General features: G+C 36.6%; 2 protein-coding genes across 5 annotated transcripts in view; one reads left to right on the plus strand and one right to left on the minus strand.

The window, feature by feature from the left end:
• Nucleotides 1-4,487, minus strand: part of LOC126334578 (intraflagellar transport protein 20 homolog) — a 79,679-nt gene extending 75,192 nt beyond the window's left edge. For 2 of the 4 annotated variants that reach the window (XM_049996984.1, XM_049996967.1), the window contains exons 1-2: nucleotides 4,245-4,487; nucleotides 182-336 (exon numbers count right to left, since the gene is read on the minus strand). In XM_049996984.1, the coding sequence (XP_049852941.1) occupies nucleotides 182-336; nucleotides 4,245-4,368 (279 nt within the window). In that variant the 5' untranslated portion in view covers nucleotides 4,369-4,487. The other 2 variants (XM_049996976.1, XM_049996990.1) reach the window with 2 other exon arrangements.
• Nucleotides 4,488-4,498: 11 nt separating this feature from the next.
• Nucleotides 4,499-14,230, plus strand: part of LOC126334570 (BTB/POZ domain-containing adapter for CUL3-mediated RhoA degradation protein 3) — a 95,554-nt gene continuing 85,822 nt past the window's right edge. Inside the window, exon 1 of the mRNA XM_049996957.1 lies at nucleotides 4,499-5,029. Within this exon, the coding sequence (XP_049852914.1) occupies nucleotides 4,864-5,029 (166 nt within the window). The 5' untranslated portion in view covers nucleotides 4,499-4,863. The remainder of the gene's footprint in view (nucleotides 5,030-14,230) is intronic.

The following is a 14,230-nucleotide window of genomic DNA, read 5'->3' on the forward strand; positions in this document are numbered from 1 at the left end:
ATACAACTGAAAAGAATAAATAAAATGTTTCATATTTAAAAATGTCACATGGAATAATCACTCATTACAGGCACCCATCTGGATATATTAAGTTTTGCTTCGACCATCAACTACTGAATACTATTAAAAATAATTATTGTAAGATGTGAAATAGTCTTGAAAGAATCATTATTAATGTTACCTGCAATTGTTGCTGCTCAGACTCCCTCTGTTTTGCTACAGACTTAAGCATATTTCTTATTCCAATTGCTTTCATTTTCTCCCTTTCCACTTCTTTTGCCATATTTTCCATCACTGATATAAAACCATCAACTAGTTTTTGAAATTCTGTTATTTCTGAAATTGGAAATAGTTTCAAAAATATTCTTTAGGAGTTTAAGTTCAACCAGTAAGGCATTAGTTCTGGTGTGTGTGCATTATTAACACCAATGTGCTGTTTGTGAATACAATACAAAGTGCTTTTTATAGTCACATACATGCATTATGGCATTCTAGCTGAACAGATAGAAGAAGTAACCCAACTTTCCAGTGCACCCCCTACTACATACGTGTTTTATATATGACCCTTATCTGGGAGATTTACATCTGCAGCACTGGATAATTTGCATTTAGATAATGCTGTAAATCACAGTCGACTGTCACCCAAGTATAGATTTTTCTGAAATAAAAGCATTGTTCTACGTACCTTGGTGGATAAGTTATGCATTCTGTATGGTACAACATATTATTCTATGGCAAATAGTTAACAGGGATAATATGAGTAATAGGAATTCAAAACATTTAATTGTAGTAGTTTTGACTGTATAAGCAACATTCCCCGTACAGTAAGCATATAAGCAGTAACCAATGTTTTAGCACATTTGGATTCTATGGTGCTATAAAATAAGTCATTTCTGTAATGCTCACACTACAGATTCTCTGGCACAAGATTTTTAGTGGTGACAAAGGCAATTCACGATGTTTGGAACTTAGTATAAACTCACAGTATCCCAGTAATGAATATACTTAGCAGCCTTCACATATATATGCACACACAGGTAATTGCAAATGAAAACAACTGAGAAACAATATCATAATAAGAATGTCAGGCAGTAGGTCAAAATCTGTATGGGACAGTGTAAAAAGTGAAATAGGGAAGATACACGAAGAACAGGAAATTACTCTTATAAATGCTGACAATATCAATACTGTCTAAAAATACCTGCCAAAATGATTACTTCATACATGCTTAACAAAACATTTCTGAAACTAAATTTCACTTATCAGGGTAAACTTAGGTATCGCACATCTGCATAGAGCATGAGGTTAGTTCCAACGAGAGACTATAAAGTAGTAATGGACCAGTATCACTTATAATCCACACTACTTCACAAATTGCAAAACCCTTGACTCACATTGTTAATTTACTATTTACACCACAGATTAAAAATCTCGAAAGTGATACCTCTATCCGAGAGAGGTATTAGGCATAAAACTGAAAATTATTTACCTATTCACTCTTCTTGGTATTCTCTACAGTAACTAGAGACTAATGAAACAATGAATTGCCTAGTACTATACTTAAACAATCATGATCTACTGAATAATAACAAATATGGATTTCAAACAGGTAGAAACAGCAATAATGGATTGCACAGATGGAATAGTCAGAAACTTTGATAACAATGGTAGTGTTACAGGAATTAATTTAGATCTTTCTTAAGCTTTCAGTACTATTAGTCATGGAATTCTTTTAGATAAGTTGGACGCAATGGCGATTTCAATCATATTTGGAAAACAGATCACAGGTTGTGGAACTCATATCAGCTCACTGTAACCATAAAATCAGACTGGTATCTGATGCAAAGTAAGTCAAAATAAGTGTACTGAAGGGTAGTGTGTGAGTTCACCTTCTGTTCCTTATTTATTTAAACGACATACACACGATAGAAACTGCAGCCAAGGTCATGTTGTTTGCAGATGATACTAGTTTACTAGTGAGCAATGTAAAGAAATCTGTCCACAACAACTGATAAAGCCCTCAAGTCCCTTAATGTGAAAAAAAAGATAAATAAAATAAAATTGTATTCTATATAGAAAGATGAATCAAAACTAAAATTTCCAGCTGGTGCTGCGCAGAAATGAGTTAGGAGTACGGGACATAAAACTTTTGATCAAGACAAATTAGAAAGACCACATAACTAAATTCTCCCAGACTCAGTTCTGCATGTTTCATTCTGAGTACTACTTCTTAAGTTTGCTGTTTAGATGGTGCTAGATGTGCTTATTATGATAACTTTCAGTCCCTTGTAGCTCACGGAATAGTGTTTTGAGGTAAAATTTTTGGCTGATCAATTGAAATTTTTATTTTACAGAACAGGGCTACCCAAATCTTGTCATATAGCTCTGCTAGGGCTCACTGTAAACTCCTATTTAAAATGTTCTGTTTGCTTACTGTACCCTCTCTGTACATATACAAATATGTGTTGATGACAAGAGCTGACTTTGTGACCTGTAGGCCAATTGCACCTACCACAGTTACATCACTCACAACTGTTGATCAACCTTATAAAACAAGTAAGAACAACTCACACTCAAAGATATGTGACCCCACTTTAGCGTCATTCTTTATAACAAGCTGCCCACTTAGATAAAGAGACTGGTGAACGAAACACCTTTTACAGCAGATTTAAAATCATTTCTGTTGATAAGTGTGAATATATTAGCTTACTGGAATATTAGGCCCTACTTACTGCTCAGTTTTTTGATTGTCAACAGATGTACCATCTATGCTTAATTCGTCTTTGCAAAAGAATGTTTCTGCTAATGATCCTCTTGGGGCTGAATGTAATGTTTCTGCAGTTGACTTTTTTTTATTCAGATGTAGTGTCACACACATGCTCAGAGAAGGGATATGGTGCTAGACTAGTCGTGATGCCTATAGAATCAGTAGGTTTTTATGTTTCTGTGCGTTACACTTTTCTGCAGTGCTATATAAAAATGTTTGTGTGTGTTTTTTTTTTTCAGAAGTGTTTTATGTCAAAGGTTCAATTCATTTATTTCTTGTGCACATTGTATTTTCCAACAGTACATAACATGTTCATTCATTTTCTGTAGTTATTTTTATAACAAAACATCATGTTGCAATTACATCGTTGATTTATTTGTTGGGCATGTCACAATTCCAATGTACAGGTTGTGTTTCAGATGTCAGATGTTCAGTCATGTACTGACTAAGGTTGCTATGTCAGTCTTAATGCACAGGACTCACATTCGCAATGAGTGGGTTTCATTCCCCGTCCGGCCATCCTCACTTAGGTTTTCCCAAGTTGCTAAGGTGAATGCTGGGATGGATCCTTTGAATAGGTCATGGAGAATATCCTGCCTTATCCTCACTCAGGGATGATTGTAGAAGTCGGTCAAGGGAGGGGGGGGGGGGGGGGAGGAGGAGGAGAGGGTTAACAAAAGGAGAGTTGGGGTGCTCTACCGACAATTTGGTAAAATTTGGTGCTGCTTAAAGTAGTTTTTGGTAACTGTTTTGGAGTTCAGGGTATAAAATTTGTATTAATAAATAATAAAACGCCTATTTTAAGTTAAATGATATTTATTGGTTTAGGTAGTAAGCTATCTGCCGCTCCTATTCTTTTGTTAAAATGTGTTTGGAATACACTGCAACCTATATTGCTCCATAATTATAAAAAAATGATTGAATCTGTTGCATTAATTTATTCGCTGGTTTCTTAAGTCATTTTATCCGGTGTAATATGATACTCCACGGACGGGCTATAGCCCCCATGCCCCCCCCCCCCCCCCCTCCCACCGTTGCCACCACCCTGTCCTCACTTAATCCTATAAAATAAATAACAGGTTTCAGACACTGCTGTACTGAATAGTCTAAGGATGAATAAATATACAACACTGGGAGTTAACCAAAACACCAAATTACGTGTCGAGCTCTGTACCCACTCAATTCCAAGCAAATCAAAAACTTTCGGAACAAACTTTGAACGTTATAAATGAAAACAAGGCCCACTGTATGCCATATATGAATGTTCTTTATTTTCTATTTAAACTTTTTACTTACTGAAATAAAGAACATTGATGTACAGCCTACAACGTAGCATGTTTTCATTTCTAAAACTTTTCGGGGTTGTGGGCACACACTGAACTAAAATTTACTACCTTATTACCACCTTCAATCGACCAAATGCATACCGCATGATAAATGTTCTCACGCTATACAAAATGAATTAAAATATAGTTACTTTCCACAAAAGTTTTGCATTCTTCATTCAGCTCATTTGTCTGTTCGGCTACTTCCGGTTCGAGAATTCGTATTTTGGTCAAGTCATCGAAATATATTCCTAACTTTGCGAGCATTTCTGTCATATTCAATATCGCTAACACAACCACCCTTTATGTATAGATTGTATACACTTTATAGTTGACATAAACTAAGATGCGCAGCTTTTCACATATATAACGATCTATTCCAAAGATGCATACTTTGCAGCATCTGACGTCGCAGATTCTGCACGAACAGTCGCATTACACGCTCGAGAACAATTCACCGTATCGATGGTTGTAACTCAATATTGCAAAACTTGTCATTTCGATTTCATTATCGTTGTGGGTACAGTTTGCCGCTACGTGAAAGATTAGGGTTATGAGTGTATAGAATGGTTAGTGTAGTGCGAAACTGATAAGAAGAGGAACTAGTGAGACGCATCTTTATTTCCAAAGTTCCATTACCTACAGATGCTAATTAATGCCGTCATTTGCATTCGCTAACTTGATTGGAATGACATTCACGCCTTCAGATTGGTTTCATATCTGACTAGTAAGGGATACTTTAAAACTCTTTAAGTATTAGGCTTATCAAAAATGTCTGGTGATCATAAAACCGTAATCAAAGGCAACCCATCCCAGTATGTTAAGCTTAACATTGGAGGGTCCCTTCATTATACAACCATTGGAACTTTAACCAAACACGATACTATGCTGAGAGCTATGTTTAGTGGCCGTATGGAAGTGTTGACAGATTCTGAGGGTAAGAAATTTTAAAGCATTTGCACCATACGTGTCAGTTTAACCTAAAAACCTGATTGGTGAACTACTTGTCATTATCAGAGAATTGTGAGTGCTGCTTATTGCCCACAGAAGTACATTAACACTAACGCAAACTTGTTATACTCCAAAATAATAGTCTAATTGAGCATCATGCCCATTGTCTGATGCTAGTTTTAGTTCTTAACATGTCACTATTTTGTAATGCAGGGATATGCTTAAATGTCAAACTAGCTACCTTTAGGGTAATAATTTACTAAAGGTTGTTTCTCCTCAGAGTGTCTCTTATACAAAGTGCCTGAAGCTGATTTCTGTCACACTTCCTAGTCTTCCTCCTTTGTGTTGTTTCTGATTCTGAAATTGTCTCATTTCACCTTACTTCATCGGCTACATCTGTGCTCTCAACACAGTTTGTGTTGCTTTAGAATCAGTAACAGTTCATCATACAAGACTTGTTACCAATATGTAGCAGTTTACTTTCCAGTTTTTCTTATAGTGGTCACTTCCCAGTCTGTGCCCTGGTGGCTCTGCAGGGTTAGACTACAAATTATTGACTAGTTTTGCCGGCGTAACACTAAGAGTATGAGATGTTTAATGCTTAGCAGTTTAGCCAACTTAACAATGGTCCATAGTATTTTTTACAGTATTAAACTGAAATATTTTGTCAGTGTCCATTCACACCAAGGAGAATGTGGCCCATAAGTGATGTGTGGCAGACAGAAACATTAATCAGTACATACTTTACTACCTTTACAGCAATCACTGGTTTCATAACATAGGCTCGTGTGTGTGTGTGTGTGTGTGTGACAGAGAGAGAGAGAGAGAGAGAGAGAGAGAGAAACACCTATTTAAATTGTAAAAAAATTGACAGCTAGTGCTGTCTCTTTCCTGCTTCATGTGTGTATGTGCCACACAGCGGTCAGTTACAGTTGAATGGTTTGCTTGCATCCAAAAACTTTTGTTATGCAATTTATTATTTGTATGTACTGTGTTTGAAGGAATTTAATGTAAGAGTTATTTAATGAAATATTTGACACTGAATCAGTAAGTCATAAAGCTAATGAATCATTTTCACTTAATGTTAATATCTTCCTGTAAAATGCCTATCAGCGAAATTTGCATTCAGTATTACACTGTTTCATTATTTGTGAATATTATTGCACAATGCACTACTCAGATTTTGTTTCACACCTTGGCCCATAAGGGCCACAGCCTAGCTCTCTGGGGTGGAGAGCTGAGTCCAGTCTACTACATCAGGATTGCAGGCTAGTAGATCAGGCCATGGACCTGTTGGCTCCCTAGCCCGTTGCATTGTGTATGCTACAGCCTATCTACTGTTCTGCGGCATGCACAGCATATATTTCAAACATTTTAAAATCTATGCCCGTAAAAGTTGCATAGTGGGCTTCCCATTCCATTTCTGATAGAAGAATATGTAAATAGTATGCATGAAAATATTGGCCGAAGCCTTTTTTCTGAAGTTACTTTGCAGCTTTAGATTTAATGACAAAAGGTGTTTTAAATATGACACAGATGCAAACATTGGGCTGTGCTACAGGCTATCTGTTATCAAAAATTTTATTTGGTATTCACATTCATTAACTTTGCCAGCTTGAAACCAAATTAACATTCCAACCTAATCTAGACCTTGGGTTGTACTGTAGATCAATCTGTCATCACAACATAGTACTTTGCTTTCACATCCAATGGCTCCACCAACTAGCAACAGTAATATGAATATACGTACCAAAATGACGGGTTAACGGAAACATCCGATTCCACCTGTTTGCTTTGACCAATAATGTCACCAACATGGCGAAAACAACCATTCACGACAACTCCCATATCGCGACTGACGTCATTACATAAACATGACAAAAAACACAAAAATAGATTGAAAAACCATCAAACACATATTCCTCCAAATGGAATCGAACACTTCCCTTGACCTATAGAGGTCAACAGAAACTACCGATAACAAATCATAAAACCCAAAACTACAACCATGTCCACAATCATCACTACCTCAAAAAACACAAGAAAACAACAAAATTGGAATCAAACACTTTCCTTGACCTACATGGGTCAACAGCAACTACCAATACCACACTATAAATCTCAAAACTTTCACCACCACACTTAATCCTACCAAAAAGAAAAAAAAAACTAGAAAATCAAAATTAGAATTGAACACTTCCCTTGACCTTTTATCCGTACGACATCTCCACATATAGCCGTCCCAGGTCCGAGACGCCAGAACTTTAGTAAGCCTCATTTCTTCATGACACACTGGACACTCCACGACATCAGCAAACAGGCCGAATAGGTGAAGAAATTTTATTAGAGACAACACCGACATCCGAAAACTGTTGACCTTGTCAGTCATATCCATACCTACCAAAGACATAAACAATTCAGTTTACCAAAATTCACACACGCCAAACAGAAAAAAAAAAGAAACTACAATAATGTCGACGTAACAAAACCAAAATCGTTAAATCACTGAAAAATATTCCACTGAAAGCACAGTCACCACCGATACCATACACATGCAATGCTACCATGCAAATGAACCCCATACGCCACATAGCATGCTACCCATAAATACACCACCAGAGAGAACCACCAACCGCAATACATCACCGACAAACAAGCCACTCTCACAAACTAAACTGCGCGCCATCGTGACGTCACACACAACAGCAGCCTAATGTCACGGGTCAAAGCCAGCGGGTGAAATCGGACGCTTCTGTTGACCTAGGCATTAACATCATCAGTGGTCAAAGCCAAAGACCTGTATCTAATATTTGTCTTGACCCAAAAGTTCTTTGTCGACATTATAATTGGCTGGAGATAAAAACCTGGTGCTACAGGGAAGTGTGTAATCTTACTATTTATTGAAACTGAAAAAGCTCTGGTGCAGAGTCAATGTGAATAATAGTAGAGGACGATAAATATAGGGCTTTGCAGATGGAAGCTGACCATCACACAGCAGAGACGACCTGCTGACCCCACGTCACTGTATCGTGCGACTTGCTGGGCTGGGGAAGCAACCAGATATTTTGTATAAACTTTAGAACTGTAAATGTTTGTTTTGTAGTGACTGCTCCATTGGCTGTGGATAACAGGAACCTCATGTAGGTTTTTGACATATACAGGTTGCGTATCATTAGACACAGTGGAAAGGAATTGATGTAAAGATGACAGATCATGACTGAATAAACGTAAAATTTTTCATAGAATGAATCTTTCACTCTATGTTAAAGACTGTGCTGTTGTAGAAATATTGTATTTGTTACTGCTGTAATGATGTTGTTACCATTTGGGAGGGCACTGTCTGCTTAGTACTACCCTGAAACAACCACTATCACTGCATGATGTAACAGTCATATAGTTTTTGATATGGCACATTGAACCATCACCATTGTGGTTTTGGTGTCGCAGACTTTTTAACATTGTTGATCTCATTTCAAGACCCAATTTAAGGAATTCATTTGATGTAAGAACTGATTTTTAGTTTCAAATCCAGTATGATATTTTGTAGAATATTGTTTTGGAGGGGGCATCATTAAGCTGATTGATTTGAAACACAATAGCTCAAGCTTAAAAGTTCATCAGAGCGATTGTAAGGCGCAAATATATTTTCAGTTTTTGTGCAATACATTCAGAGACTACCTTTGACAGTAAAGATGAATTTTTACTTCCAAAATCATTAGGGAAAGGTTACTTAATATGAAAGGTAAGTCTATTATTGAAGCGAAGACATAAGTTTTTGTGGTGGACTTAGTGTATACATGATTGTTAAAGTAAGCATCAGATATGTGAACGGCAATACCAAATAAGAAAAAAGAATTTTTTAAGAGAAAGGTGTGGCAAACTTTACAGAAGAGAGTTGAATTTCTCACAAAAATTAGGAAGTTCTGGCTCACCAGGAATTTGCAGATAAAACATGTCACCTATGTATAAAACTGAACCAGATCAGAGCCTTTCAATCAGAGGTCTCAAACAATCTCTAGATAATTCACAGATAAGCTTATATAAAACAAAGCAGTTCTGTTCCTCAAGACTCTACCACTAAGATGTTTGTAAGCTTTTCCTTGAAAGGTGAATTAATTGTCTTTTAGTATAAAATTAATGACAGTGACTGATAATAGGAACACATGTTTTGAAGTACTCAAGCTATGTATGTATGAAATATTGTTATAGAAAACAATTACATAAAAAAATCAAGAAGAATATTAGCTGGGATGAGAAGTGTAGATTTCAGGTGACTAATATGGTACACTGGTTAAGACCTTGGACTCGTACATGGGAGATTCGAGGTTCAAATCTTCATTCATCCAGTCTGATTTACATTTTCCTGAATTGCTAGATCACTGAAGGCAACTACCAGTTTTCTTCCCCATATTTGTGTAATCTGAATTTTCCCATCTCTGTAACAACACTCTCTTCTATCCATTTTATACCTTTGCTCGGGGGAGGGGGAAGGGTGCGCGAGGGAATTCTATTTTTTATCTCAACACATTTTTTCCTGTGCTTTTTACCAGTTACCTACTATTTTCTGTCACTTATTTGTATTCATGTAAAATTTCTTTTGGTACTGTGCTTATTCAGACACAACTATAAGCTATTAAAAGATATGAATTGCATTATAGCTTTTTCACAGCTGAACACACACTTATGTAGTGTTATGGAGCTACTCATTTCACATTTGTTGTGCGGTGCTAGAGGGGTCAATGGAAGCATCCGATTCGACCTGTCTGCTTTGACCCCATGACATACGGGTGTTGTTGTGTGTGATGTTATTATGGTGCAGAGTTTGAATGGTGTGTGTGATATGGCCAATGTACTTTGCACTCCCAAAATTTGTTGGTTGTAAGTAATTGTGTGTTTTTTCTTTTTTTAAATATTTTTTTCTATTTTTCTCGAGTTGTAGTGTTTTGTGTATTGAATTTGTTTTAATTTATGTAGATATTTTTGACTAGTTGAGGCGCTGTTTTTTTTTCTTTTTTTTTTTTTTTTTTTAAGTTGTAGGTGTTGGATTTTTTTGTATCAGTAGTTATGGTTGACCTATATGGGTCAAGGGAAATGACCAATTCCTAGTTTCATAGTTTTATTTGTAGGTATTGGTGTTTTGGTATCATCATCATCTGTGGTCAAGGGAAATGTCTGTTTCCAATTTTCATAGTTTTTGCTATAGGCGTTGCTGTTTTGGTATAGTCAGCTATGGTTGACGTATATAGGTCAAGGGCAGTGTCAGATTCCTGTAGATTTTGTGATTATTGTTTTTTTGTTCAGCATGTGTGTTTTGGGATAGTTTTTTTTTTTTTTTTTTTTTTTCTTCCCTCTTTGTGATATTTAGGTTGTCCCCTACCCAAAACCCCCAATTTCCCACGGTTGTCACATTAGTTTGATTGTATTTTTGGAGAGTGATGTTACTGTCTTATTTATACATATTTTCATGTTTGTTGCTGTGTGTATGTAGTGACATCATAGGCGCCATATTAGAGACCCTTAGAATAGCCATTTCCGCCATATCGATGACTTCATGGGTCAAAGCAGACGTGTGGAATCGGACACTTACGTAATCCTGTGCTATAGCATTGCTACATTGAATGTCATGTGTTTGTTGGTTATAGCTTGGATAGCAGGAAGTACAGTGTTAATACAGGTAGAATGTGTTCTTGTCTGTTGCAGCCACCAACAGTTAAATGGGCTGCAAGGAATGCTTGATAGTGTGTCTTCTGCATACTTCACACTACTCTAATAGTGCAAGTGAACTGATGGTTTGCTGTGGTGCATTAACAATGGTGGCCATGTGCATTTGACTTTGAGAGCTGAAGTGCAACTTTTACATAGTCATTTTAATTAACTGTGACACTCATTCTTCAGCATTATCCCTTAGAGCAGCATTACAATACCACTTGTGATGCGTATTGTACAATGCTAAAATAGTTTTTTTTTTTTTTTTGTGGTTATTGGAAACAGAGATCTGTCATTTATACACAAGAAAAATTGTTTGAGATGCAAGGATCCACTGGAAAAGTCAGGCTAATGGTACCTTTGGGATGGTCCCTTTCAGGAGACGGACAAGACAAACTAATGTTTCATAATGCATCTTGTTCAGTTAAGATACCACACAATCAAAATAACAAAAACTTCTCTAACCTAGAGTAGGTCTACTTCATGCAGATATCGATAATGAGAGCACACTCTGTGATCAGAAATTTGAGTTGCATGTGCCATACAGCATGAGTTTCAGTATCATTTTTTCACTTATTTGGAAGAACATTTGTGTGGTTAGGAATTTTCATGTTGTCATTGAGGGACTGTGAATACAATTTCAAAGGGGCACATCTGTATAACTATTGGAACGTAAGACACCCATTTCTGTAAGTATCTTTGCATTGAAAAAAATAGCACTCTAGTCATACCTGTGAGTGTGATGTTCACACTGTGACACATTTTTCACTATGTTGTTATCACTGGGAGAATTGATGCAAAAAACAAAGCTATTGGCTACTAACTGAAGATTAGAGGTTATGACGTTTCAAGTAATGTGAACTCATCAAATATTTCATAATCATTAAAGGCATCGAACAAGACTTGATTGTCAATGTTTGCAATGAAAAAATTGTATAAAAGTATTGTGCAGTTACTGAAAGCAAAGGCTCAGTCCCAGAAGTGTTTTAAAGAACTGTAGAATACTATTACAGTAGAACCCCTCTAATCCGTCACCTTCGGGACCGGGACAATGATTGGAACGAAAAAAAGGTCAGATTATCCAAAAAAATCTAATATTTATTGCAAAAAATATAAAAAGACATTTAGTACAAAAAATTAAACGATTTAATAATCAAAAGACGTCTCCCGTAATATAAAAAGATGTTTTTTACACAGCGTTAAACAATATATTAACTAAAAAAGACCTGCACACACTATAACATGTATTGGTTTCAAAAGGAAAAACGACAAACAAGTTACAGTACTGTGCTGTACTTAATAACTTATAAACGATATATACCATAAACTAAAAAAATATTTATAGCACTGTATATAAAAAGAAATTTTTTGCAAAGAAATTGCCTCAAATGAGTTATGATCGCCTTCAGATTTTTCCAAGATTGAGCTGAAATATTTTCTGCGATGTCGCCTTTTTAACCATTTGATAATTCCCTGATCCATTGGTTGGATGAGTGAGGTCACGTTAGGAAGCAGAAAGAGAGCTTTTATGTCCTCTTTCACTAAATCTCCCTCAGACGGATGTGATGGTGCGTCATCCAACAGCAGTAGAGCACGAACAGGCAGATTTTTTTGCTTAAAGTCTTTTTCGACCCTATGGCACAAACTCGTTGAAACACCAGGATTTAAAAATGTTGCAGTCCATCCAAGCAGATTTTTGATTGCGGTAAAAACTGGCAAGGAAGATAAGTTTATATTTTTGAATGCCGTTGGCTTCTTAGATTTGCCAATGATGAACAAGGGGAGCTTGTGGGTACCATCTGCGTTGCTACAAGGAATGACTGTTATTCCACCTTTTCTAAGTTTCGTTCCTACCAAGGATTCATTTCAAGCACTGAGCGTTTTTGCTGGCAACATTTTAAAGTCCAGCCCTGCCTCGTCGATGTTATAGACTTGGCAGGGTAACAGTTCATTTTCTTCTACAATTTCTTGAAACTTAACAGAAAATTCCTTAGCTGCTGCGGCATTGGCAGATAGTTTTTCACTGGAAATAGAAACAATTCGGACACCATGACGAGTTTTCCAATGATCAATCCAGCCTTCACTGGCAGCAAATTTACTTTTGGCTTCCAGTTTTTTGTGCAAAACTATCGCTTTTTCTTTGAGAATTGGCCGGGATATTGGAGTTCCTTTTCTTCTTTCTTGACAAAACCACATCCACAATGCGTTATCAAGCAGTTCAAGTTTAGGCTTTTTTAATGTTTTGCGATTCTTCAGTGTGTTGTCACCATCAACCGTAACTGTATAGGATTCAATGTCTTTCCGATTCTTCCTCCAATCCTTAATTGTCGTAACACCTACATTCAGTTCCTTTGTAATTTTTTGGAGCGATTCTCCTTCGTCCAGTCTTTGTAGCACTGGTAATTTTTCATTTAATAAGAGTTACATGTTTATGTTTGAATCCAGACGTCGAAAAACAGACAACTGTACACAAAATGAATCTACAGTAATAAGTACTGTAGAGAACACGGAATAAAGCAGACGACGACGTTTTTTAATCCCAACAAAGGATAAAAGTGCACAATAACGTACAGTGATAGACACCGCAACAATGGACTGACAGGTGTCCAGCCAGTGACAAGCCAGTACAGGCTCGTGAGCCTGAGCGTGGACGGACTAACCGGAATGATGGACCATCCAAGGTCGGATTAGGGGGGGTTTTACTGTAAATATAACTGATATATTCCCTTTAAAAAATGTAGTTACTCAAATATTTCTGCAGATAAAGTTTTGAGTGCTTTCTTTACAGCAAAATAATTTTCCATTGTGTACTGCCATTTTGGAAAGTTGATTATAAATATCAGATTGTTTGTGAAATACTGTGACTATCTTTAGTGGGATATACTGTGATTAAGTAGAACCTTCACATTCCTTGTACAGGAAATCGTAATTACAAGGGCAGATTACAGAAAATTATTACCATTATCTGCAGACTTAACCAAAAATGTTGACATTTATAAAATCAAAAGATTTTTTGACAATCAGAGAGGTACTGAAGACTTAAGGACTTAAGGTATGCAGAAAGGTGGCCCAATATCCCTGCATAATGTTCCATGTGTTCCTTGTTATAAGGACTAGCTACATGTCAGTTGGTGACATAAGAATTAAATAAATGTGCAATACCTGTCTTGCCATTAAACAATGCAGTGCAGTTGCCAGAATGTGTTCTTTGGATGTAATGTAGACTCCACATTTGTACAGGGAGACTGTTTATGCAGTGCACTCATTTGGAAGCTGACAAGGTAATGATGTGCACCAAATCCATAGTCTGTCCACAAAGAGAGACCCATATGCTGTTGGACTAACAGAGGATATTGGACGTATACAGAGAAGAGCAGCATGAATGATCACAGGTTTGTTTAATTTGTGGGAGAGTGTCACAGAGATACTGAAGAAACTGAACTGGGAGACTCTTGAAAATAGACTTAAAGTATCCCAAGAA

Source organism: Schistocerca gregaria, chromosome 1 (genome assembly GCF_023897955.1).
Source record: "Schistocerca gregaria isolate iqSchGreg1 chromosome 1, iqSchGreg1.2, whole genome shotgun sequence".
NCBI lineage: Eukaryota > Metazoa > Arthropoda > Insecta > Orthoptera > Acrididae > Schistocerca > Schistocerca gregaria.